This window comes from Podarcis cretensis (assembly GCF_951804945.1).
Source record: "Podarcis cretensis genome assembly, chromosome: 1".
Lineage (NCBI taxonomy): Eukaryota > Metazoa > Chordata > Lepidosauria > Squamata > Lacertidae > Podarcis > Podarcis cretensis.
In genome coordinates this window covers 52,937,589-52,963,347 of record NC_137170.1, presented here as the reverse complement: position 1 = coordinate 52,963,347, position 25,759 = coordinate 52,937,589, and the positions used below count along the sequence as shown (strand labels likewise).

The window sequence follows — 25,759 nt, the reverse complement described above, 5'->3', positions numbered from 1 at the left end:
CCTGCCCCGCCTGCCCTTTGGTAAGGTTCTCCCTTGTGCGGCGCGGCCTCCGCCCCCGGCAGCTACACGCCGCAGAAACGTGACGCGCCGCATCCCTGGAACGTGTGGGGGGGGGGCTGGCCATGTTATGTAGCACGGGCGACCAATGGGCTTCGCGGGGCGGAGCTTCTGCGCGCGAGCTCCGGGCGGGAGGGGCCGCGCCAAGTGTGGCGGTTGGGAACCGGGCGGGGCACAGCGCGCCTGACAGACGCGGGCGGCGGTTGTGCTTCTTCTGGCGGCTGCGTTGCTTGACGGAATGGCGACTGCTTTCCCAATGGGCTCGGGCTCTCGGACCTCGGGCGGCCGCGACGCCCGCACCACCGGCGGCTGCTCCGTGCACTGGTTCCGCCGCGGCTTGCGGCTCCACGACAACCCCGCGCTGCAGGCGGCCATCCGGGAGGGCGGCCCCGTGCGCTGCATCTACATCTTGGACCCCTGGTTCGCAGCCTCCTCGGCTGTGGGCATCAACCGCTGGCGGTGAGCGAGCGAGGGGAGGGGGTTCGCGGGGCGGGGGAGTTGGGGGTGGAGAATTGGCGCGAGCTGGGGCGCGAGGACTTAGGAGGAGGGGGGGGAGGCTGCCTCTCACCCCCGTGCCCCGACGCGGAGGGTGTTGGCAGACGTGCCCAGGGGGGTGTAAAGTTTTGAGAAACAGGAGAGCGGGCTCAAGAAAAGAAAAGGTGAAGCTCCGCCTGTCAGTGGCCTAAAATACAGTGGTACCTCAGGTTAAGTACTTAATTCGTTCCGGAGGTCCGTACGTAACCTGAAACTGTTCTTAACCTGAAGCACCACTTTATCTAATGGAGCCTCCCGCTGCCGCCGGAGCACGATTTCTGTTCTCATCCTGAAGCAAAGTTCTTAACCTGAAGCACTATTTCTGGGTTAGCGGAGTGTGTGACCTGAAGCGTATGTAACCTGAGGTACCACTGTAAAACGCCCCAGACTTAGCTGGACTACAAGGCCCCCCTGCAGGTTAACTCGGTCGCCTTGCTGACGTGGAGCCCGTGGGAGTAATTGATAACTTAAGCGGCGCGAGAACTGCGCGGCAGGGCGCAGAGAATCGATAGGGGGCGCCCTGTGTGGGAGGGGTTAAGCCCAGTGGGGACGAGGCTTGAGCTTGGGACTTCCAGACGCAGCCCTCCTCGGCTGCGGGTTCGGCTCCGGCCTGCTCGCAGCGACGCCCGAGCGAAGCCTTGCGCCCGCTTAAATAACAGGCGCGCGGAGTGTGTCGCTGCAGGCGGGCGCGTGAAAGACGTCAGGAAAATCGGAGGAAGGGAAGAAGGAGCAGAAAATGAGGGGAAACCAGCTTATGAAACAAAAGGAGTGTCAGCGCTGCATCTGTTTTCATGCGTCTGTTACGTGTGTGTGTTGGGGGGGGGGCGTGGGTGGCTCAGTGGTTTAGATTGGGCCTGCCAGTAGGAAGGTCGGCGGTTCGAATCTCCGCGACAGGATGAGCTCCCGTTGCTCTGTCCCTGCTCCTGCCAGCCCAGCAATTCGAAAGCACGCCAGTGCAAGTAGATGTTGCAACAGAAGCGGGTTAGTCATGCTGGCCACATGACCCGGAGAGCTGTCTGTTGACAAACTTCCGCTCCCTCAGCCTGAAAGCAAGACGAGTGCTGCAACCCCCTAGTTGCCTTTGAACTTAACCATGGGGGCGGGGAGTGTTGTTGTAAAGATGACATCACAAGTACAGTATCCAATAGGATTTTCTGGTGTTTACACTTCGGATTTCTTGCATCATGTTCTTTTCTGGATTTCAACAAGTAAATTGGAGCATCCAAAGATTCTGTTCTTTTGCCATAGAGTACAGTGGTACACTTCAGGTTACAGACTCTGCTAACCCAGAAATAGTACCTGCGGCGGGGTGCGTTCCCGCTGCTCGGTCCCAGCACCTGCCAACCTAGCAGTTCGAAAGCACCTCCGGGTGCAAGTAGATAAATAGGGACCGCTTAACAGCGGGAAGGTAAACGGCGTTTCCGTGTGCGGCTCTGGCTCGCCAGAGCAGCGATGTCACGCTGGCCACGTGACCCGGAAGTGTCTCCGGACAGCGCTGGCCCCTGGCCTCTTAAGTGAGATGGGCGCACAACCCCAGAGTCTGTCAAGACTGGCCCGTACGGGCAGGGGTACCTTTACCTTTACCTTACAGTGGTACACTTCAGGTTACAGACTCTGCTAACCCAGAAATAGTACCTCGGGTTAAGAACTTTGCTTCAGGATGAGAACAGAGATTTACGGTGGCAGCGCAGCGGCAGTGGGAGGCCCCATTAGCTAAACTGGTGCTTCAAGTTAAGAACAGTTTCAGGTTAAGAACGGACCTCCAGAACGAATTTAGTACTTAACCCAAGGTACCATTGTATTCTGTTTATTTCCAAAGGTAATATGCCCTGTGTCTGTTAAGGAAGGCCACGTATGGCCTCACTGCCCAAAGACTGTAGTTAGGTTATTGGAGCATGCTTGAAAATAAGCTCACAAAAGTTACTTGCAGGTTAAAAAAAATTACTAGCCATTTTGTGGGATTGGCAGCAGGGAAAGATGGAGCTGCATTGCTGTGTTGGGCCTGGGGAAGAGGGCTTTCCTTGTCCAGCAGCATGCTTTGTTTTTGTCCAGGACATGGATGAAGGACAAAGCGCTCTTGTCCTCTGCCAGCCCACTCACCTGCATGGAATTCAAAGCACTCATCTGCATGGAATTTTTAGTTGCCTGTAGCTACTAGGCTAGTGCCTAAATATAAGGCTGTTATTGAATGAATACTATTTCACTGATGCTGCCTAAAGAGAAGCCCGCCCCATCCCGCCCCCCACAATTATGGAAACCAACTAAGGGAAGCACCTTACTTGCCCCTTCGATTGCCACTACCCTAAGGACAAGGATGTCTCTCCTCCCCACAACTGAATCATATCTGGCATCCTTTCTGACTGCCTAAATACATCAAAAGACATTTGGAGCAATATTTAAGCAACCATGGAGGCTATTAATCTTTTTATAACATATGACAGCAACAAAACAAGTTGAAACTAGGGGTGGGATTTGCCTAATGATACCCTTTAACAGAAACCCTGTCTTGTGCAAGGACTTCCCCTTGAGCTCCAGGGCACCCCCCCTTCTCCCCCCCCCCCAGCATTCTCCAAAATTGTATCAGAGGGTAAAGAGAACACCCAGAACAGCACATGGGGGAAAGGGGAGGTTGTTCCATTTGGCAGGCTGAAATGCTTGCAGGGGTGGGAAGTTTGTAATAGTACAACAATGAATCCTACCCTTGATACTTTTATTTTGGTGTGCTTTTAAGGGAAAGCAAATATTATCATCTAAAAATGCCTTTTCACTGTACTAGCTGCTATGTTGCGTGGCTTTGTTTAAATTTCTTTTAATCTTGAAAACAGGGAGCTTGTTAGGGTCGCAATACACAAAATACTTCTCTGGAATAAATGGAACATAAACTAATTCTCTCCATACGTGCTGTAAGTTCAGTAGGCCATACACATGTAAAATAATTTAGGCTGTTTGTAATTTGAGAGTAGTTTTGTGAGTAATTCCTATGTTACGTTTGTGTCCCCCTGTGTACTTCTAACAGAATAATACACTTTGAAAACCACCACTTAGCTGTGAATATGTTCACCCTCTAAAAAATATGGAAAAAATGAGATTGCTGGAGCAGCTGTAAAAGGGAGTAAATCTGTTGTTGGCAGCTGGCATAGCTGCTGGAATGATGCTGTCATTTTAGGATAGGCTGCACCTTGTCTAATAAGACATTCTTGTTCTACTAGTTTGGAAATACCTGCAGTGTATACTTAATGTAGTTTCAACATACAGAATCCTAGGTGAAGAAGCTGGGAAAGCCCTGTTATGGCATGCTTAGTTTGGCTCAGGATTATTCTATGTTTAAGTCAGAGAAATACCTTGTGAGACTTGAGATGTAATTTGGCTACTTTAAGAGAGTTCACTTGGGGCAGAAGAATATCACTTGCAACAGATACATAGCTAACATTTTGGACATACTCTTTTACATGTACATCATTAATATAGAAAGAGGCTTACCTGTCTTCCAGAATTTTTTACATAGTTTTTGAAGGTAAAAATTACACCCTGGCACAGTTTTTCCTCCAGATTTATTTTTTAACTAACAGCGAAAGGAACCCGAAGCCTTTGGAGTGCAGCATGAGTTCCCGATGCGCTCCAAAGGCTTCGGGTTCCTTTCACTGAAGCCAGGACAGCAAGACTCTCCTGGCTTCAGCAGAGAGGGAGAGCTGCACAGCCCCCCTTCAGCGAAGCGGGAGGAGAAATGGAAGGGGCTCCGTTTCTCCTGCCACTTCGCTGAAAGGGCGCTGAGCAGAGAGGGGGAGAATTTTTTTTTTCTTGTTCTCCCCCTCTAAAACAAGGTGCTATGGTCGGGTGCGTCCTATGGAGTGAAAAATACAGTATATGCTGTGCTGCAAAATAAATTTTAAAGCTCTCTAAGAAGATTAAATAATATAAAATAGTCATAGGAAAATACCCATAAAATCAAACTTAAAAACAAGTATACATAATAAAATATAGCTAAAATCAAGTCACAACAAATGTATATAATAAAAATACATGTTTTCATTTGATTGCGTGAGCAGAACTTTAGCAGCCATTAAGAAAGGTGCAATGAATGGGCCTTCCTAATATTAAAAGTTCCAGAGAGCAGGTTCTTCACACTAAAGGATAGATTCCTCAAAAAGCAAAATGAGTATTATATGGTACTTATAAAAGCACTAGTTCCGTAGATTAAAATGGTCAAGCGATTGGGCAAGGTGATCCTTCAAGTAAACTGATCCCAAGTTTTTGACGACTTTATAACCTAACACCTTGAATTTGGCCCAGTAACAAATGGGAAGCTAGTGCAGGTCTCACTCCTGTTAGCAATTTGGTTCAGCATTCTGTGCTAACTGCAGGTTTTGGACCAACCAGAGGGGAAGCCAGTGCCTGGACTATTGTAGTCAAACTGTCTTTGTCCAGGAAGGACCGTGGCTTATGTATGAGTCAAAGCTGATAAAAGGTGCTCCTAGTTACTGGGGCCACCTCCAATGACAAAGCTGGATTCATAAGCCATCCGAAAAATGCATACTTGCTCCTTCAGGTGGATGTAAACTGACCAATTTCTTGGATGCAGGAACCATTCACTCACCATGTCTTAGTCTTGTCAGGATTCAAGCTCAGTTAATTTCCTTCATTCCTCTCACCACTCTATCCAGGCATTGTGCAATCCAGAGCCCTCATGGCCTCTTCTGATTCACATGTTACCACGAAATAGTGTGTAATCAGCATATTAATGCCCCAAATTTCCTGGTGTCTGCTCCCAACATTGGGGATAAAATAATGCCGTGCAGCACCCCCATAGCATAACTGCCAGAGCGTCAGAAAGCACTCTCCCAATGCTATTCACTGAATTGTGCCACATAGGAAAGAATGGAACCACTGCAACACAGTTCCGCCAATTCCTATCCCATTAAGCTAGGCCAAGGCGATACCATGGTTGCCGATAGTGAAAACTATAGAAAGATCAAGAAGCAGGAGCAAGGTTGTATTCCCCTTGACCCGCTGTCAACACTGGCCATCCTTCAATGCAACCAAGGGCAGCTTTGTCCCATTGCCACGTCTGAGCCCAAATTGGAATGGGTGTAGATTTCATCCAAGAATGCCTGCAGTTGCCTTGCCATAACCATCTCTACTTCCCAGAATGGGGAATATTTGTACTGTAAAGGTAAAGGTAAAGGTACCCCTGCCCGTACGGGCCAGTCTTGACAGACTCTGGGGTTGTGCGCCCATCTCACTTAAGAGGCCAGGGGCCAGCGCTGTCCGGAGACACTTCCGGGTCACGTGGCCAGCGTGACATCGCTGCTCTGGCAAGCCAGAGCCGCACACGGAAACGCCGTTTACCTTCCCGCTGGTAAGCGGTCCCTATTTATCTACTTGCACCCGGGGGTGCTTTCGAACTGCTAGGTTGGCAGGCGATTTGTACTGTAGTTGATCCAAAACATCAGCTTCAAGGAGTGGCCATACCACCACCTTTTTCAAGGTGCATGCAACAACCAGTAACACAGTGAATTGTTACTCATGGTTCAGATACAGTCATGCTAGCTTGGGACAGGGGACAAGAAGACATATGGTCTGGTGTAGCCCTGCAAGCAGCTTGTCAACACCATTATTAATATTTTTTATTTATTGAATGTGTATACTGCCTTTCATCCAAAGATCACAGGGCAGTTCACAAAAAAAAATACAAAATGAGAACATAAAATACACAATAAAACAAAATCAAACCAATAACCCCCCTACAAACACGATGCCCTGTTAGGAGACACTCTGTCCTAACTAGCACTGTCATTTTTAGAGGCAGCCCCACAAAATCTAGCTCTTGCCAAGATAATCTGCAGTTTATTTTTATCCTCAAAGTTCACACCCAGTTGATCACAACAAGGTCCTTAAGATTGGTATTGGTTTGGGGACATTTTACTACTCTAATAGCAATTGGAATGTAGGTTGGTAGAAAATAATATTTTGGTTAAGATTTTTATAGGCCTGGGTTGGTGTTAATGGCTTTATCAATGCTTCAAGCAGCAATCATGTGGATCTGACTGACCTTGCTTCTGCAAGGCTGTGAGGCAGAAAATCAATTAAGCATAATATCCAGTTAAAACACCTTCCCAAGAACTTGCTTTTGGCATAATGTTATATATTCTAGCATTTACAAGACCAGTTACCACCTGGGCTGCTGCTTTCTACTTTATTTAAATGTTTTACAATTTTATTTTAAGCTAAGAGGTGCATATTTCACCCTTTTAATTGCACGTGTTTACCTAGGATTAAAGTGCTGAATTTCTTCTATGTCTTTTAGCCCCATGTGCATGTACATACCATTGTTCTGTTCTATGATCTGATTTACAGAGAAAAGCCTAAATTGATACCAGTAGTTGGACTTTTCCACTCGAATACAACAAGGAAGATATGTGATGTGATTCTGAAATTCAGTGCTTGTGTATAGAGTTAGAACATGCATTCTAGCAAAGAGTCTTGCATTTCTACATTTTGTAATGTAAAATGTCAAAAATTAAACTGTTTATATTCTCTGTTTTGGTTTAAGTGGAAAAATTCACCTCTACAGTGATAGATGTATGCAAAAGTGGCAGTTCGTGTGTGTGTGTGTGTGTGAAATACATACTTCATTCCTGATTTAGGTATGCAAGGATTGAGAGCAAATTGTCACAGGGATCATTTCTTAGATGTAGCAATGGGAAAGAAGAACATAAACTTCTGATTCCACAACCTGGTATTTCTGATTGGTATTTCTGCCATATGGTTTTTTTCTTCTTAAGGAGAAGAAAATATAAAATGTAAGTGTTGGCAAAGGACTGCCAAACACTGATAGATAAGGAGCTGAATTCTTTGCTTTGGAGTTTGAGGACCCTTAACTACTTGACCCAACAGCTGCTGATGCCATCTTATTTCTTCTTCTCCATAGGTTTTTACTCCAGTCCCTGGAAGATTTGGATAACAGTTTACGAAAACTCAACTCGCGCTTGTTTGTAGTAAGAGGGCAGCCTACTGATGTTTTCCCAAGACTCTTTAAGGTAAGAAAATTTCTCTGTGTGAAAAGCTTTTAAAGCAGGCTTCCTCAAACTCGGCCCTCCAGATGTTTTTGGCCTACAACTCCCATGATCCCTAGCTAGCAGGACCAGTGGTCAGGGATGATGGGAATTGTATTCTCAAAACATCTGGAGGGCCAAGTTTGAGGAAGCCTATTTTAAAGGAAAGTGAATTTTCCTGTAAATTAGTTTTGTATTAAATGGAGCACTAAGGTGAGTGTTATGTTGACACATGGATTTCTCCTTGTGTGACAGAATGTTCTCCTGCACATTCCCTAAATCTGTTCTGGGGGTACCACCAACTCTCCAGAGCAAAGCTCGCATGGGGGGGGGGAATCTGCTTGCACTGCTGTTAATCCAGGAGCTACCTCAAAAAGTTGAATACCACCCTAAAATCCCATGCCTCATTCAGCTGCTTCTGACTAACATTGATATTTACATTGATTGTAGCCAGGCAAAAACATTTAAGGAGGGTTGAAATCAGGGCTTATGAGGGGTGTGCCCTTGGGGGCCAGATAGAAGGGCCTGGAGGGCCACTTTGGCCCCTGGATGATGTATAAATGTTTGGAAGTGATGGGAGAGCATGCAGCTGCTGTGCCTTCCATTCCTCCACTGATCACATCTCTGCTGCCTATTTTAGCAAGCAGGGTTCTAGTTTTGCCACATAAGAAACTAGACAGGGTGGGGAAACAGGGCACAACATCTGCATCTTTTGCTTTCTCAGTACTTTTCAAATTGTCAGTTGGAAATCTGCATCAAAACTACAACTATTTCTATCCTGATTGTGAACCTAGTTCATTGATATCTTAACATCTTATCCCTAAGGGCTTATTCAAGGAACTGAAGTAACTTTTTTGAGGGCTTATGCCATTTCTGTGGTTGTAAATTTTATGTGGAGCAGAAAGTATCCATCTTTTGTCTACTGGTTATGCTGAAATTCAGTGTAGTGTACCATTCTGTTCTTAAGTTGTATATGTATATAGCGGCATAGCATGATGAATGGGAAAGATCATGCATAATTTTGCATGCAGAATAGAGAAACCTTACTTTTTTCAAGTTGAGGATTTACATGATAACTTTTATCCCAAATGGTTGTATAAAGCAAATACGTGTTGGACTCAATTCCAAATAGTCTGTGCACCTGTTTGCCAAAGTTTCCACCTTATGCTTTTATCTTGATTGTACCTAGATCTTGATTTGTGTGAAGCAGAGTTTTCTGCATCATACACACTTCCCTTTGTAATATTTTTAGTATGTTTGCTGTGGCAACCAATTACATCTAACACATTTTGTCAGAGAAAATAGGCCATGTTTTTGAAGAGCAAGATGCTGCAAAAAGGTGTAGCTAAGGTTCTAAAGGTGCCTGAATTCTTTATCTTGTCCTTTCCAGTGCACTAACCATTCAGCTTATGATTTATTCATGATCTATCTAGTAACATTCAACTTTCATGTTTTAAAAAACTGGTCTTGTGAATAGACTGAAGGGGCTGCACCATACTCTGGGTAGAAATTCCTGTACTTCTGTCTGTTCTGGGATGTTTGCTGGGTGCTTCATCCAATAATTTTCTAGATTGTCTGTATATTTGCAGGGCCATGGGTCATATCCAGTGCTGCAGCTCCTTTTGCAGAACAGCTTCCTCTTCCTTTTCCTCCCCACTCCAGCTCACACTTGCCCTCAAAAGGGGGGAAGAAAGGGAACAGAAGTCTTGTTGCACCAGCTGAACTACACATGCAGAGCATTCGATGCTACACAAGCTTCTCAAGAACTTAATCTGTCCAGTTGAGGACCTACAATATCAGAGTGGGGGCTCTTGTAGCCTCTTGATCCTTCTTTTATCTCTTAACTTGTAGTGTGGCCACTGTAATTAGATGTAGAACTTTACATATCTTGTAGGCAATTTTTAAAAAGAATTGTGACTTTATTTGGCTGACTAGAATGGGGGTTGCCAACCCAGCACATTCAAATGCTTTCATTGGTGCCCTTGGCAGGTTCCTCAGGATCTGAGTTTTCATTTTAAAAAGAAGTCAGTCTGTGGCTCTCCTAGAAAGAAAGGCATGGGGCATGTGAAATGAAAGTGAGTGTGATATGACTACCTTGCATATTTTTCCTGATACTGAGGGGTACTCCCTGTTGTTGTTAGACAGCAACACTATCAGTGTACCTCTGTTTGTATATATAATCAGTATTGTGTGATTTCCACAATCAGTACATAGCTGACTTCCTATGGTAAGCATAAGGTTGTCAGGGGCGGTTATCTCTCAAATTTTGTATTATGCCACACTTTCCATGGAAGCCATTTTGTGACTGGCATCCCAGCACTCTCCAAAATTTGGTATATGAAAATTTTAAAGCATGAGATCCTCAATTTCTTGTTAGATTCTGTGAAGCTGTCATTATATCCTCTGACTACTTTTTCTTGGCCTGAAACCTGTTCTCCTTTTCACTGGTGGAATCTTCTGCATGTGAAGCATAGGCTTTCCCTTGTGGTGTTTTCTATGGTTGATGCAAAGTCCTATATTGTGTTACTAGATTGGTCATAGATGGTGTTCAATATGCAAGTACAGTTGTACCTTGGTTGTCGAACGGAATCCATTCTAGAAGTCCATTCAACTTCCAAAAACATTTGACAACCAAGGCGTAGCTTCCGATTGGCTGCAGGAGCTTCCTGCACTCAAGCTGAAGCTGCGTCGGACGGTCAGGTTCCAAAGAACACTCACTTCCGGGTTTGCAGCATTTGGGAGCCAAAACGTTGGAGACTCAAGGTGTTCGGAAGCCAAGGTATGACTGTACTGTGGTTTCACAATTTGATACATAATACATATTATTAACATGAACATGCAACTGGGAGCTGCAACCATGTTGCAGTGTTTCATTATCCCATAAAGGGAGTGTTCTGGTTCAGGTGTCTAGTTACCCTAGAACAGGTGGCTTATAGTGCTGCTTGGGATACACAGAGGCAGACTGGAATTATTTAAATAATGATTTGAACTGGCAAGAAAAAAGGTCAATTTAATCAAGTTTGTCGTTACTATGATTGTAATTAAACAATGTTGTGTGTCCTGATGTTTGTACATACGTATACAGAGAGGCGCACAAACACACACTCACACACCAAAAAGTCAGCAGCAAACCAAAGAGTTCCTATTTTTGATATTCAGTGAGGATAGCAAGGGAAGTGACCTGAAAGTAGACACTAAGAAACTACTCTTAAAAAGCAAAGTTTTTTAATGCATTGTGAGAACAGCTGTTGTTAGTGGATTATCTTTTGTTTGTATGTGTTAATGCTTATTGTTTAAAATGGGATCCTTTCCCTAAATCTGTCTTTGGATTTCAGCCTCCCTTTAAAGTGTTAGTTCTCAGACTTCTATGGTGAGCTAAGAGTGTCATTTCATATTTGTAGTGGGGTAATATTGTGTGGTTTCTTGCAGGAATGGGGAGTGACACGTCTTACCTTTGAATATGACTCTGAGCCCTTTGGAAAAGAGAGAGATGCAGCTATAGTGAAGCTGGCTAAAGAAGCTGGAGTATCAGTGATAATGGAGAACTCACATACCCTTTACGATCTGGACAGGTAAGATATAGATCTGCTTAAGGAGATGCTAAGGTATTATGATATCTGAGGAAAAATAAAACACATCTGGTGATGAGGTGGGAGAGAATATTTAGGATTTTTTAACTGATCAGGGTTTCAATTCATCCTATTGTACTACTATAGGATTAAAACATCTCAAGTTTCATACTGAATTCCAGCTTTTGGTGTGGGAATTGGGAAAAGGGTTTATAAATTATGAGCTTATTATATTGCTGCTACTGCAAAGTGCTATGGAATAAGATCATTATTGCTGCAGGTTTGCAATCTACTGAAGACAAAACATTAGGAAACAGATTCAGCTAACAAGTCTCACTAACAGAAGCGAGGGCTTCTGCTAGCACAACAGGGCTTTTCTCCCCTTGCCTCCCCACAATTGGTGGTGGTGGGGTTTCCAGAAGAACCCATAGAACAGTACATGGCGGGGACCTGGCAAGCTGAAATGATTTCAGTGATGGAATGATTGCCATAGCACAACTTTGAATTCTTCCCTAGGGAAGGAGCTGAAGGTATACTTTGAATGGTGAGACTGGGAGAAGGTGCATGGGATATGTATGCATTCTGTCGGAGGGACAATGGGGCAAAGAGACTGTGAAACTGGTTGCATGAGACTGTTCAGTCCTTCATTCACTATTGCTCTGTGTTTGTTCTTAAATGAAACATGATTCATTCTCTCACACACCTGTATTCTCTTGTGGCAAGGCAGCAGCACTTAACAACTATATTATGGTCACAGTTGTACAGGTTTGTATATAGGTGTTAAGCTGCATTGTATTGTTTAAGTGTGCAAATATGTTGTTAGTAATTGCAAATTTAAATTAAAACAGAAGTATCTTTGGTGTGGCACATCCTTTCTTATTATGATGGTAACTTAAATCCTGACATGCCCTTTACCCAGTCAGGTTCTGTTTTGTCAATGTCTTCCAGAGTCTGTCCAGCTTTGTAATTCTTGAGAGGCGAAGCTATTCGTTCTGCAGATGGAATTTTATGCAGTGCTTGCCCATTAATCATTATGCACAATCTTCATGTGGAATTCCATACCCTGTTCTTCCAACTGTTCCATCTGTGCAAACATTGCAGCTTACCAAATGGGACACTCCCCCCCTTTCTCTCATGTGCAATTGTGGAGGTTGTTCTAGCTCCCCGATTGGGGATAGGGAGAGGAGTGGGGAAAGCCCTGTTGCATGAGTGGAAGTGCATGTACAAGACCTCTGATAGGACTGGTTTTATTTAAAGGTTTTGTGCATGTTGCAGAAAATGCTTTTTTCTGGCCCTGCCTGTACACTGCTACCATTTCTGAGCATTTTAATTTTTAAAATTCTTTAGAAGTTTTATATTCTCCTTTGTGTCATGCATGTACTTATCTACCTACTGTATTTTTAAGTGCAAAACAGCAGCAGAGCTCTACCATATTGGTGCCTTGACATTAGGTGTCTTTTAGAGGCTATGTTCTTTGGAGGCCCATCTCTAGCCACTGTATTTTAAAAGGAATAATCTCAGGAAGCCACATTTGCTCTCTCCTCCTTCACGACCCCCTCCCCCAGCTTAGAAGCATGCTAGGCATACTGCTACTTGGGATCTATATAGTCAGAGCACTCCCCTCCCCACAGTCTTGTGGCTGATGGACTGCCTGGTATTAGAAAAATCTGAAAAGCTGGGGCAGTAGCTAATTACCATATTAGCAAATGTGCTAGTTTTCCTGGTTTTATGTTATTTCATTCAGAGTGGCTGGGTTTGGATATAATGATAAGCTGGCTTTTATTATAAAGGAAACGGGACTAGGCAAGCCTTGGGCTTGCATTTCCTTGCAACCACACCAGAGTGGTAGTGTTGGAAGGGACATGTTAAGACCAAAGCTCACCAGGATTCTTTCCAATGATGAAAAAATATGGTTATTGTTATGCCCCTCCCCCAACACTTGGGATTTTCCCCTCCCATCCAGTATTAGTTCAATGTTGTGTTTCAGGCAGTAAACATTTTACATCAATTCAGTGTTAGGTAATTTCAGTTCAGTTTTTTAGAAATTAAATTTTAGTGTGGATATGTGTGTATTTGCAGTATTGTTGTTAGACTTTAAACATAAGTATGCTATATGCCTATGCTGTGTATGAATTGGACAGTGGCTTGAACTGTTTTGTAGCTTGAATTGTTTGTGGATAAAGTAGCCAAAATAATTCCGCAATCACAGGATGTTTACATTTTTAAAGTATTTAAACTGCTTCCTAGTTTACTGCTGTTAGGAAGAGCCTCTTTCCTTTAGAATCTAGACATTTTATTCTTGGTAGACTGAAGGGTCTGAAATATAGGGCTGACTGAGATGCCCTCAGCAAATTCTGCAACCTGGTGTATTACTCAGAATTGTAACGTCTAGTCATTACTAAACATTCAGATACAATCAGGAAACTTCCTGTAATTAATAAGGATGAGTGAGCTTATTTCATCTGTTGCTGAGAAGCTGCTTAAAATGCTTATAAAAGAGCGTAAAAATATAATTTCCCCCACTATTTAAATGCAGAATTTCTATTGATGGGGAAATAATTGCTTATAAGGGCAGAAAGCTAATGGTGGAGGAAGAAAAACATTTATATGAACTACAGAGTTTGACCGTTTTGGAAAGGGGGAAATCATATGTTGTTGTATGGCCCTCACTTTCTGTCTTTTAATGCTAAAAAGGTCAAATTTTCCTAACTATTTCTTCTCTAAAGAGCATATTTAATTTTAGAGCTCTATTTCAATTTAAAACTTATTTGCTGTTCTTGACTCATTCATCCTCACACAACATGTGAAAATAAGACATTCACATCTCTATAGTTAAGCTGGGGGAACTTGAGCTGGAGATTTATGTCCAAGTTCTGCTATTGAACATGGCTGAGCCAGGGGGGTTGACCTTCTGTGTTCCTCCTGACAGCTGGACTATGCTGACTCAGTATTTGATCCTCTTGCACTGACCCAGTCAATTTTTGGAACCCTCACACTTACTCTTCACTCTTGGCTTTCTGGTTTACACAGTTTCATTTGCACAGTTCCTTTTGCTTCAATACGTAAGAGGGGATTGGTTTGTTGCTTGGATTCAATAGGTAGAGATATCGTAAGGCAAGGAGCTGCCTTCCGTTTTGCGGCCCGTTGTGCATTGTTGGGAAGCTAGGTCACGGAGCCATGCATGTGAGTGTAGCTCTGTAAAAGCCTGGATGGCGTGGAGCTCCTCCCCTTTACACATGCAGATGCCAGGGGAAAGGCAGGCACATGGCTTATGCTGAAACATTAGACTGAAAGCCCCACCCTTTTGCGTAAGTTGTTGACTGGGAGGACGTGGCTGCTGCTCTTCTAACTCCTAGTACACAAGCTGAGCAGGAAGCTGCTTTGGCTTTATATAAGCTAGCAACTTGGCTCTCTCACTGCCTCTTTAACTCTTCACATTCTGGCTTTTGAGAGTCTTTAGTTATTTCTGTTCTGGAGGCTTTGTTTCACCAGAGAAAAGATCTGTTGCTTCAGGATCTTCTTAGCTAGGTGTTAACTTCTTTAATACAGAGGGTTCCCTTTTAGAATTGTACAGTATAAAGCAACTAAATGAATGCAGATCGCTTCTGTGTTCAAGCATAGCCTGAATCTTTGGTGGGTGCCTGGATCAGAGACTGTCTGAACAGCATGCTCTGTGTGTTGTATGACTTTCAGGAAACCATTCTGTTTTTCTGGGAAACTTAAAGCATCTTCATCTGCATTTTACACCCTGCAGAGGCATTTTGGGTTCATCTTTAAGTTACATTGGTGGCATGACTGACACTGAGAGCATAAACAGTGTGGACTCCTAAACCACATATGAAATAATTATTTTAGTGGTGGAGATCTCTGCACAGTGTTTAGGCATTCTTAACCACATCAGTAAATTTCTTTTTAAGGCAGTTTTGCAGCTGTGATTGAAACTACCTAAGCACGAAACTTTCACAAAAAATAAGTTCTTGACAACAACCAAACCACAAGTTTGTGTTTCTCAGTCTCAGTTGGAACTAGAAAAGTGTCACCAGTATGCTGATGACACTTGACTCTGACTCTCTTAAACAGCTGAACTAGGAATGGCTGTGCAAGGCCTGGATTCGTGTCTGGACATGCAAGTGGACTGAATGGGGCCAGTAAGCTGAAGCTGAATCCTAATAAGACATACATACCATATGCAAGTGATTTCAGTGTCTGGGAGATAGGTCAGTTACCTGGCAGGATTGTGCTCACTTTGAAGAAGCAGGTTCATAGTCAGGGGATATTCCTGGATCCATCATCATCACTTGAAACCCAGGTGTCCTCAGTGACCAACTTTGCCTTGTTAAATAAATGCAACTGTTCTAGGGGCAGAATAACTTGACCAAAGTCAGTCTTGTGTTGGTAACCTCAAGCCTTGATTACTGTCTGGGTCTGCATTCTGGCTTGGTCCAGAAGTTGCAGTTGGTGCAGAGACACCTAGCCTGTTAACTGGAATGACCTATTGGCAATACAATAGCACCTGTGCACTGGGATCTGCACTGCCTGCCAATATGTTACTGGAACAGATTCAGTGTTTTTGTTTTCTTTTTTAAATCCTTTAACAACTTTTGACCAAGATACCTGAGAAGTCTCCTTACCCCTTGAATACTGGTGCAGTCATCAGGGGACTGCTTCTTGTAGGGTTGCACATTCCCAAGGTCTGTTTTCTGGTGACATGGAGCAGGGTTTTTAGTGTAGCAGCCCCATGGTTGGGTATTGAGCTGCTGCTGACCCTTTTGGGATTTTGGCACCTGTTAAGGCATTTTTTATTCCACCAGACTTGCCCAGAAGGATAATTCTAGTCTGCCAACTGTTAATTTAGGAACAGTATGATTTTATAGATTATTATTAATGTATTTATTTTGGTCTGGTACATTGCTCTTGTAGTGGGGTAGGGCTTCCAGGCCATAGATGCCATGAAGAAGATTATTGAGGAATACTTAGAATCATAGAATTATAGAGTTACAAAGTACCCCGAGGGTCATCTAGTCCAACTCCCTTCAATGCAGGATTCTTAACTAAAGCAATCATGATAGATGGCCATCCAACCTCTGCTTAAAAACCTCCAGTGAAGGAGAGCCCCAATCTCCGGAGTTCGTTCCGCTGTCGAACAGCTATTACTGTCAGAAAGTTCTTCTGAATGTTTAGTCGGAATCTTCTTTCTTGTAACTTAAACCCATTGGCTTGTGTTCTATCTTCCAGAGCAGGAGAAAACAAGCTTACTCCCTCTTCAATGTGACTATCCTTTAGATATGGGAAGATGGCTCTCATATCTCCTCTCAGTCTTCTCTTATCCCGGCTAAACATACCCAGCTTCCTCAACCGCTCCCAATAAAGCTTGGTTTCCAGACCCTTCAGCTTCTTGGTCGCCCCCCTCTGCACACATTCCAACTTGTCAGTACTCTTCTTAGATTCTGGTGCCCAGAAGTGGACACAGTACTCCGGGAGTGGCCTGACCAAGGTCAAATGGAGTGATATTATTACTTCCCTAGACCCTGGACACTAGACTTCTATTGCTGCAGCCTAGAATAGCATTAGCTTTTTTTGCTGCTGCATCACACTGTTGACTCATGTTAAGCCTATGGTCTACTAAGACCCCTAGATCCTTTTCACATGTTCCCCATCTTATATTTGTGCAGCTAGTTCTGCCTGCCTAAGTGTAGAACCTTACATTTGCCCCTATTGAAATTCATTTTGTTAGTTTTGGCCCAGTTCTCCAATCTCTTAAGGTCATCCCAATTCTGTCTTCTGTGGCATTAGCTACTTGTTAGTGGCTAAAACTGGAAATGTGAGAGAATAGGATTGCAGTGTCTGTTTTGTGAGTTTTAGCCCTCCCACAAAATATCTGAAAGAGTGACTGATCCTAAATGTATTGAGGGAAATGCTACTTCCCTACACAACTTATGGCAGCAAAACTTTTAAAACTACTTCTTTCTCCAATCTGCAGGATAATTGAATTGAATGGGCATAAACCTCCGCTGACGTACAAGCGTTTCCAGGCCATCATTAGTCGCATGGACCTGCCCAAGAAGCCAGTTGCCACAGTTACAAATCAACAGATGGAGATATGCAGGACTGAGATCCAAGAAAATCATGACGAAACTTATGGCGTTCCATCCCTGGAGGAGCTTGGTACGTTACAGAACTGCAGGACAGCTACAACAGCTTTCAATGGGCTTGGAACAGATGGACTGCAGTACTCTTCTTGCCTGGCCTGTTCTGGTTCTGTCTTTAGAAACAAATTTGAGATTATCAGTGCACCTTAGGAAAATCAGTGGATTAGCTGTGGATACTATGGGTACTATACCTTGTGTTGGGTCATTGTGATTATTTTTTACTGTAAGAAATTACTAATTACAGGCTGGTAATTGAAATAATTTATATATTGAAAATTGTGTGTCTAGAAAATAGAACATAGTCTTTCTTCTGTCCATGCTTTGTACCTTGGTTCCATACTAGTCCCCTAATATTGTTCCTAACCTAACTATGTCAGTCATTTCTTTATGAGCAGGCAGAAATCAGATTGTTAATCTTTAACACACTAGATTGGACTGAAAATTTTGTTGCTAAGCAGGTTGTTTAACTTTAGAAATGAGCAAGTGGAAACGACTCCTCCATTATATCAGCTCTCTGGAAGTGCTCCAAGCTACATGGCTGTTGTTTTATTGAATTTTCTACACACTCTCTCTCTTCCCACCCCCCTCCATTTCAGTTTGAGGGTTGGTTTTCAAGGGTTATAATCAATAGTTTTGCAGAAAAATAAGTACTTATGTTTTCCTAGGTTTTTTAGCATATGCTGCAGGGGTGTGTACCTTATGAAAACCTTTATTCAAAGGTGCCCTCTGCTGGTTGTCAGTGGTCATTTCATGCTGTATAGTGCAGAACACATTTAGTTAATACACTGCACAAGATTGAATTAAAGCCATATCTGTTGACTGAGTTCTATATTAACACCCTCTTCCATTTTCTTTCAGGCTTCCCCACTGAGGGTCTTGCTCCAGCTGTTTGGCAAGGAGGAGAGACTGAAGCATTAACTCGTCTGGATAAGCACCTGGAAAGAAAGGTAACCTTATAATCTGTATTGCAAAATAATGCATCAGGGAAGGAAGGGTACCCTTTGCTGTGCTATTACCAGTGTATTAGGTGAATCTAGAAAAACCAATCTCTTTGCTGCTCTGGTGTCTGAGACGTGTTGCAAGCCAAAGGTTGTCTTAGTTTCTAATGCTTTCACCCTGCTGAAACTAATAATGAAATACCAAATCATTTCATACTTTCTTGCCTTAATCTAGATCTTACATGTTCTTTTCTTACTCTTGTAAATGCATACACATTTTATATCCCAGTATTGTTGTCTGGTGTGCACCAATGAACTGTGATTGAAATAGTCAAGTTTGTGTACAGTCCACTTACATTTTCCTTTTTTTAATATTAGCCTATTATATACTTCAGTTTCTGACACACTGGTGTGGTGTCTGGTATATTGACCTATATCCCTTGCTTTCTTTGGTAGTGATTAATTGTGCTGGAAGAAAGCCAGCCTTAATGGACACTCTTGGTGGTGAATTCCCTTAACTAGTAACAGTCAGAGTTTGAAAGTTAGGAAAATAAAGTGTGGTACACATGACACTGGCAAGTCATGACAAGATGTGCCTCCCTGTTCTCCCCGCGCAAAGAAAAAAACATTTTGAAGGTCCCTGCAACTGGTAGATTGTTAGTAGCATCAAATAACACTTGTTTATAGAATTTCACAGAAGGTTGTTTTAAGGTCTATGACTGTTTTCTTTTCTCCCTTTACCTGAATCCTTCAAGGCATGGGTTGCAAATTACGAGAGGCCAAGGATGAACGCCAATTCACTGTTGGCCAGTCCCACAGGGCTCAGCCCCTACCTTCGGTTTGGGTGCTTGTCTTGCCGCTTATTCTACTACCGGCTCTGGGAACTATACAGAAAGGTAAGAATCAGAAAGAATCTTCCTTCAACAAGATATCTTAAGTCCAGGAATAAAAATGAATCTGAGCATTTAGTGAGATGTTAATTCTCTTCATGTCTCTAGTAGACCTTATATCTGTAATAATTTCCAACATCTTGACGTAGTCATTGAAATGTATTAATTTGCATTTCAACCTCCTAGGTGTCTGCACTTCCCAGGGAATATTGGAATATTATAAGTTTGTTTATACTGCCTTACATGCATATTCCAAGGGCATCTTACAAAGGAACAGACAAAATTATAAAAACAGCATAGGTCAGGAGATTATAATTGCATCTAAAAAGGTGTTTGCTTGGTGGCAAAAGGGCAATCAAGTGCGTGCCACCTGATTCCTTCTGTAGAGAGAAAACCACAATCAAAATGATAAGGTGATGGAGCAACTCCCCTGTGAGGAAAGGTTACAGCATTTGGAGGAAGAGGTTGCTGGATTAGATAGCTATTGGCCAGGTCCAACAGGCTCTTCTTATAAGAGTATTCCACAGCTCGGATGTCATCACTAAGAAAACCTCTCTGCTGTTTTATAGCTGGGACTGATTACAAAGGAATAACACATTGCTTGAGTTACATTTTTCTGAACATATTTTCAGTAGATGGTTCCCTCACACTGGCTGCCTTAATTTTGCCCTTTTAAGGCCTTTCTGTGGATTTTGTATACAAGCAAAGTTTAAAGCAAATATTCTGACCTTAGGTAATTATTTTTAGTAAAGGTATGCTTGGGAACAGATGTTTTAAAAGCTTACTGCCTTGATCTCGTAGTAGAAGTTTACTGAAGCTATAACCCTAATTAGAGTGCAGAATCTATTGGTATGTCAAAAAACTCTGATACTATCTTATTGGTATATGTCTCTTTCTTCCTGTCATCTCTAGGTGAAGCGGAATAGCACTCCACCATTGTCGTTATATGGCCAGTTACTCTGGAGAGAATTTTTTTATACAGCTGCCACAAACAATCCCCAATTTGACCGTATGGAGGGGAACCCAATTTGTATTCAGATCCCATGGGACAGGAATCCTGAAGCCTTGGCAAAGTGGGCAGAAGGCAAGACAGGCTTCCCCTGGATTGATGCTATCATGACGCAATTGAGACAGGAGGGTTGGATTCATCACCTGGCCCGGCATGCTGTAGCCTGCTTTCTGACCAGAGGAGACCTTTGGATCAGCTGGGAGTCAGGCGTAAGGGTGAGTAACAAAGAAAAGAGACAGAAAGTATATGTTGGCAGTAAAGAGCTGTGAAACAGCTCTACAGGCAGCACAGCACTACCATAGCTCATTGAAATGAGCCTCCCATTCTAAGGAACCTCTTGAAATGTAATATATGATAAGCACATTCGATTCATGGGATCTGTTGGAAAGTCCCTGAAATGCAGCATTATTATTACCCCACCCATCTGACTGGGTTGCCCCAGCCACTACTATATTAACATGGTAGTAATCCTGTTCCATAAGAGCAAATACTGGAAACTTAAGTGACAATATCCCAGAAATCAAATTCAACTGGACTACCTGACAGTAGCATAGTTTGTTTTTTGTTGCCATTGTGCATGGAGAACATAGCAGTGGTAACTTCAAATAGAAAAAAAATGTGCTTTTCCTGTCTGAGCAGGCAAGCTTCCACAAACTGTATCTTGCTGGCTAGTTTCTCTTATTTTTTTCATTCTCCCATGGTCTGGGTTCACTGAATATTACAAAATGATCAGTGATGTTGTAGGTGATAGTTGGCTTCACATCCTCACTGAGTTCACCCCTCTTTATTCCAGGTGTTTGATGAGCTGCTGCTAGATGCAGATTTCAGTGTGAATTCAGGCAGCTGGATGTGGCTTTCGTGCAGTGCTTTTTTCCAACAGTTCTTCCACTGCTACTGCCCTGTTGGTTTTGGACGTCGAACAGATCCCAGTGGTGACTTCATCAGGTGAGCAAAGTGTCCCGTTATGTCACTGGAGCTTGTCAGTTCAGTCAAGCTGCAGCCGAGGGAGAGATGGAAACACAATCATTCCACTAGCTCTTCTGAGAGACTGGATACCACTGGTGTTTCCATTGTGGCTGGTCATTAGAATCATAGAATTGTAGAGTTGGAAGGGATCCCAAGGGTCATCTATCCAACCCCCTGCAATGCAGAACTATTACATTTTTGTTTTTAGCTTGATGGTTTTCCTCTTCCCTCCTCATCCCCTTTTTGTGTGCTGTCTTTTAGTGATTATCTTGTTTTTATTGATCTTATGTAAGTTGCTCTCGGAGCCTTTTTGGCTGAAGAGTGAGGACAATGCTGAAAGTAAGATGCAGACCTGCCTCCTTTTGTGATTGGGGCAGTTGATTGTTTACAGTACTAAGTGAAGGTCTCAATTTATGTTGCAGGCGATATCTTCCCAAGTTGAAAGGTTTTCCCTCGCGCTACATCTATGAGCCATGGAATGCTCCTGAGTCGGTGCAGAAGGCAGCAAAATGTATCATTGGGGTAGACTATCCCAAACCCATGGTGAACCATGCAGAGGCCAGCCGAATGAACATAGAGCGCATGAAACAGATCTACCAGCAGCTCTCACGCTACAGAGGCCTTTGTAAGTACTGAGTACTACATAATACATTTGGGTTTTACTAAACCATCTAAGCTGATCAAATGTCATCCAGCCTTTACAAGGAAGAAATGGCTTCTACTAGGTGTTAGGGTTTGTGCTCCTAGCAGACCATGAATCGCTCTGTAAGTAGTGTGTAATGTTTGAAAAAGCAGGTGTCAGGGCTGCCTCCAGGTCCCAGCTCACAGAGGACCAATGCTAGGCTGTAGTTATGTACAAAAGTCTTTATTGAGATTCAGTTTCCATTTTAAAGCCGCAGCGTGCAGCTCTACGTCTCGACCTTAGATCGGCGAAGTCCCGTCTGAGTCTCCTCCCCTTCCACACCAGTTTAAGACCCTCACCTTGCTCCACCTCTTCCTAAGTTCCTTTCTCCTCTGGGCCCTCCTGCCCGCTAGGGTCTCATCTTTCCTGGACTCCTCTGACGCTGACCCTGACGATTCTTGCCCCTCCTTCCGGCGGGCTTTAGGACCTGGTTCCCTATCCGGGCTACCTTCTGTGCCGCTCGCCTGTACCTTTGAACTTGGCGCGCGCGCCCAGCCTGCAACTTTCCTCTTGACCGTTAACTCGCTCTCCGATGGAGGCGTGGCCAACCCTGACTCATCTTCTCTCGCTGGTGGTGCATATGTGGGCTCTGACACCTGGAACTCCTCCCCCCCACTGCGCTCTGGTGGGGAAGCTGTTCCTGATTTCCAACTGCTGCTCTGGGAGTCCCCGCTGGCCCCTTGCTTCTGGGGTGTCCCCCTTGGCTCGCCCCTTGCCCTGCCCATCGGCGCCCCCTTCTGTGAATCTTCCGATTCGCTGGAGAGGCTCATGGAATCTCTCGAACTGCTGTCATATTCTCCTACGCTGCCCTCGGATTGCTCCCCCTCGCTCTCCATCTCTTCTCCTCCCTGCGCTCCCGCTGAGTCCCTGACAGCAGGAGACAGAACTTCTTCAGAACTGAAACCAAACACAAAGACACTTGGGGACCCATTATATGTAACACACATTGGAATAGAGAGGCATAAGCAATGAAGAATTAAGATTCTGACTTTATGCTGTGACCACTGCTTGTCACAATATAGCTGTAAGAGAAAACATAAAACACAACAATATAAACCAACTTGCACGACAATAAATAAAATGCCTAAGATACAGAATGAAAGATCCTTCCAGGAAAACAAAGGATATCATTAGTTGGTCACTTTTACAGCTCACAGCTGTAAAGGTATATGTAGATATCTACTGCAGCAAAGAAGGCCACTCTGAATATTATTAAACATACCTGTTTACAGGTAGAACATATTTTGTAAGCGGACCAGCCCCTGTGAAGCACAAATAAACTATCTGGAGCTGTTACGAAGGAACCATATAAAACGTAAGGCTAAGTATATGATCAGAATTGTGCAGCAAGTATATACCAGTGCTGGGATCTTGGTTACTCTCCTCATCAAATATTCTGCCAGCTTGACAGGCTTCCTATTATTACTATTACATTTAAATAAAACTGCCCTCTAGCTGTAAACAGATGGTCTTGTAGCTGAAAATTAAACTGGAATGTTATGAATTGGATGCCTTTGGCAACTTAATGTTTAAGTGGCTTCTATTGTGATTAATTGTTAATTTCCAAAATAGGAAATCTTCATCTCATGTTTCATTGGATTAATATGTGGGATGGGAATTAGTGGCAGTGGAGTCTAGTGATTCTACTCCTGCCTGCAGGACCGTTCCCTGGGAATGGCTTAGAGTTGCTGTCTGTTGGCCCCCTGACATTGTGCTGCGCCTTCAGATGTATATACATACATGTTAAAAGAAGTTACATTCAGGAATCAACATTGCAGCACATGTAGATTCCCTGACACTTTATAGTACAGTGGTGCCTCGCAAGACGAAAATAATCCGTTCCGCAAGTCTCTTTGTCTAGCGGTTTTTTCGTCTTGCGAAGCATCCCTATTAGCGGCTTAGCGGCTTAGAAAAAGGGGGGGAAAGGGGGAAAACTCGTAAGATGTTTTCATCTTGTGAAGCAAGCCCATAGGGAAATTAGTCTTGCAAAGCGCCTCGAAAAACGGAAAACCCTTTCGTCTAGCGGGTTTTTCGTCTTGCAAGGCATTCGTCTTGCGGGGCACCACTGTAGTCTTTCTTCTTCCCTCAGTATCTTGGAACCCTGTTGCCTTTGCAATCAGACAAGCATCCATAATCTTAATATTTCTCCACCTGCTGAAAACATTTCTAGACAATTAATTTGATTCTGTGTTGGTTAGTTGTTTTGTATTTCATGATGTTTTAATGCTTATATTGTATGGCACCATGATGCCTTTTACAGAAGTTGGCAGTTTTGGAGTACTGTACTAGTATAAATCAGTAAATAATGAAAAGTTGCCTGTTCTTTAATGGAACCATTAACTTTTTGCAGGTTTATTGGCCTCTGTCCCTTCCAGCATGGAAGACCTCAGCGCCCCCGTCACAGACCCTTCTGCAAGCCAAGGTAGCTGCACAAGTGAGTAGGCATTATTTGCATATTTTATGAACCTTTTAATAGGAACTTGGGAAATCATAAATAACTGTAAGATTAGTTCCACAAGGAATGTAGGTGGTGGAGTCTAGTTTAGGAGTTTTGTTTAAGAGTTGATGTGTCTCTCCTAGAATTTTTGTAAGACTGAAGTGAATCAGCAAACATATTCTATTCTGTACCTGAAGCCTGCCTAAGCATGAGATGGCTTGAAAGAAAAGCTGGAATGAACAACTGACAAGAATCTTCTGATCCTTACTCTGGTCTGAAGGAGAAAATATCAGTACTTGCTTCAGTGCCAAAATATGAACTGAAATCATGAAGGGAGTCTTTGCAATATAATAAAGGGTCTTTAGCAATTTTCCCTCTCAGCTGCTGCCTGTATTTTCCATCCAGTGTTGCAAATAGTTTGATAGTCTATAATATTTGAGTTTCTTGAGAGAAGTGTCCTAGTAATTCTTCTTTAACATTTTGTAGTGCCAAGGCAGTCACACTATGGCCAGACATCTCCAAAACGGAAGCTTAATGTTGTAGAAGAACACAATGAAGAGCTGTACAAACGGGCCAAGGTGATGCCCGCGCAAATTCCAAAGAACCTACAACAAGAAATTGTACATGTGAGTAGCTAGCATATACTTGAAACATGAGCCCTTTAAGTTACCTACATTTTTGTTCCATGACTGCTATTCAGCCATCACTACACCTGTCAGTTCAGGACAGGCATCAGCACCTAGCACCTGGCATCCACAGTCAGCTGCTGAGGACCCATGACCCCAGCAGGGCCCACCATTGATGCCTGCCCTCAACCTTCCTGTGATGGGATGATGAGCTGCTTGTGCGTAAAGCTTAGTCCCTCAGAGTTTGGCTTGGTTATCAAAGCTCTGTCTATAGCGGAGCCCCTTGAACATGACTTCCTCAATCGCTGGCAGAATCCGACAGTGGGCGTTTGCGGAAACGCTTCCAGCATAGAAGCTCCTTAACGGAAACGCGCCTTCGGGATTCTCGGCGCGACAGTTTCCGGCGAGGGGTGGGTGTCCCTATAGGAGGTCCTGAAACTTCCCCACTGTTTTCGCTGGAAGTCTCTCTGAGCCATCCCTCCGACTCACTTTCCCTTGGAGCTCCTTCTCTCCCCCTGCTGGTTCCCTCCTCTGCTGCCGAGTCTCTCCTAACCTCCGTGAGCCCTTCCACCACCTGCCCTCCTGATGGCAGTTCCCTGACACTTCCTTTAAGACAAGGTGGTTTTTTCTGGCCTAGCACTCCAAACAGCACCAGACAGCTGAATTTAGCCTCCCATTTTAATTTCTCATAGCTACCAGATGCAGTGCTGCTTAAGAGTATTGCTGTAGTACCCACCACTGCAGTTCCTTGGTGATCTATCTTAGGTCACCTTCCATTTATCTTATCCTAATTGACCCTTCTCTGCCCAAAACCTCTATGCTGCTGCTTGTGGTCTAGCTCCATATTGTC

General features: G+C 43.7%; 1 protein-coding gene across 2 annotated transcripts in view; it reads left to right on the top strand.

The window, feature by feature from the left end:
• Positions 1 to 221: 221 nt before the first annotated feature.
• The window catches only part of CRY2 (cryptochrome circadian regulator 2), a 28,537-nt gene continuing 2,999 nt past the window's right edge, over positions 222 to 25,759 (top strand). The window contains exons 1-11 of one of the 2 annotated variants that reach the window (XM_079951548.1): positions 222 to 516; positions 7,520 to 7,628; positions 11,073 to 11,215; positions 17,193 to 17,377; positions 18,220 to 18,308; positions 19,055 to 19,195; positions 20,102 to 20,413; positions 20,992 to 21,143; positions 21,587 to 21,789; positions 24,197 to 24,268; positions 24,770 to 24,909. In XM_079951548.1, the coding sequence (XP_079807674.1) occupies positions 296 to 516; positions 7,520 to 7,628; positions 11,073 to 11,215; positions 17,193 to 17,377; positions 18,220 to 18,308; positions 19,055 to 19,195; positions 20,102 to 20,413; positions 20,992 to 21,143; positions 21,587 to 21,789; positions 24,197 to 24,268; positions 24,770 to 24,909 (1,767 nt within the window). In that variant the 5' untranslated portion in view covers positions 222 to 295. Of the gene's footprint in view, positions 517 to 7,519; positions 7,629 to 11,072; positions 11,216 to 17,192; positions 17,378 to 18,219; positions 18,309 to 19,054; positions 19,196 to 20,101; positions 20,414 to 20,991; positions 21,144 to 21,586; positions 21,790 to 24,196; positions 24,281 to 24,769; positions 24,910 to 25,759 lie in introns of both variants that reach the window. The other variant, XM_079951547.1, reaches the window with a different exon arrangement.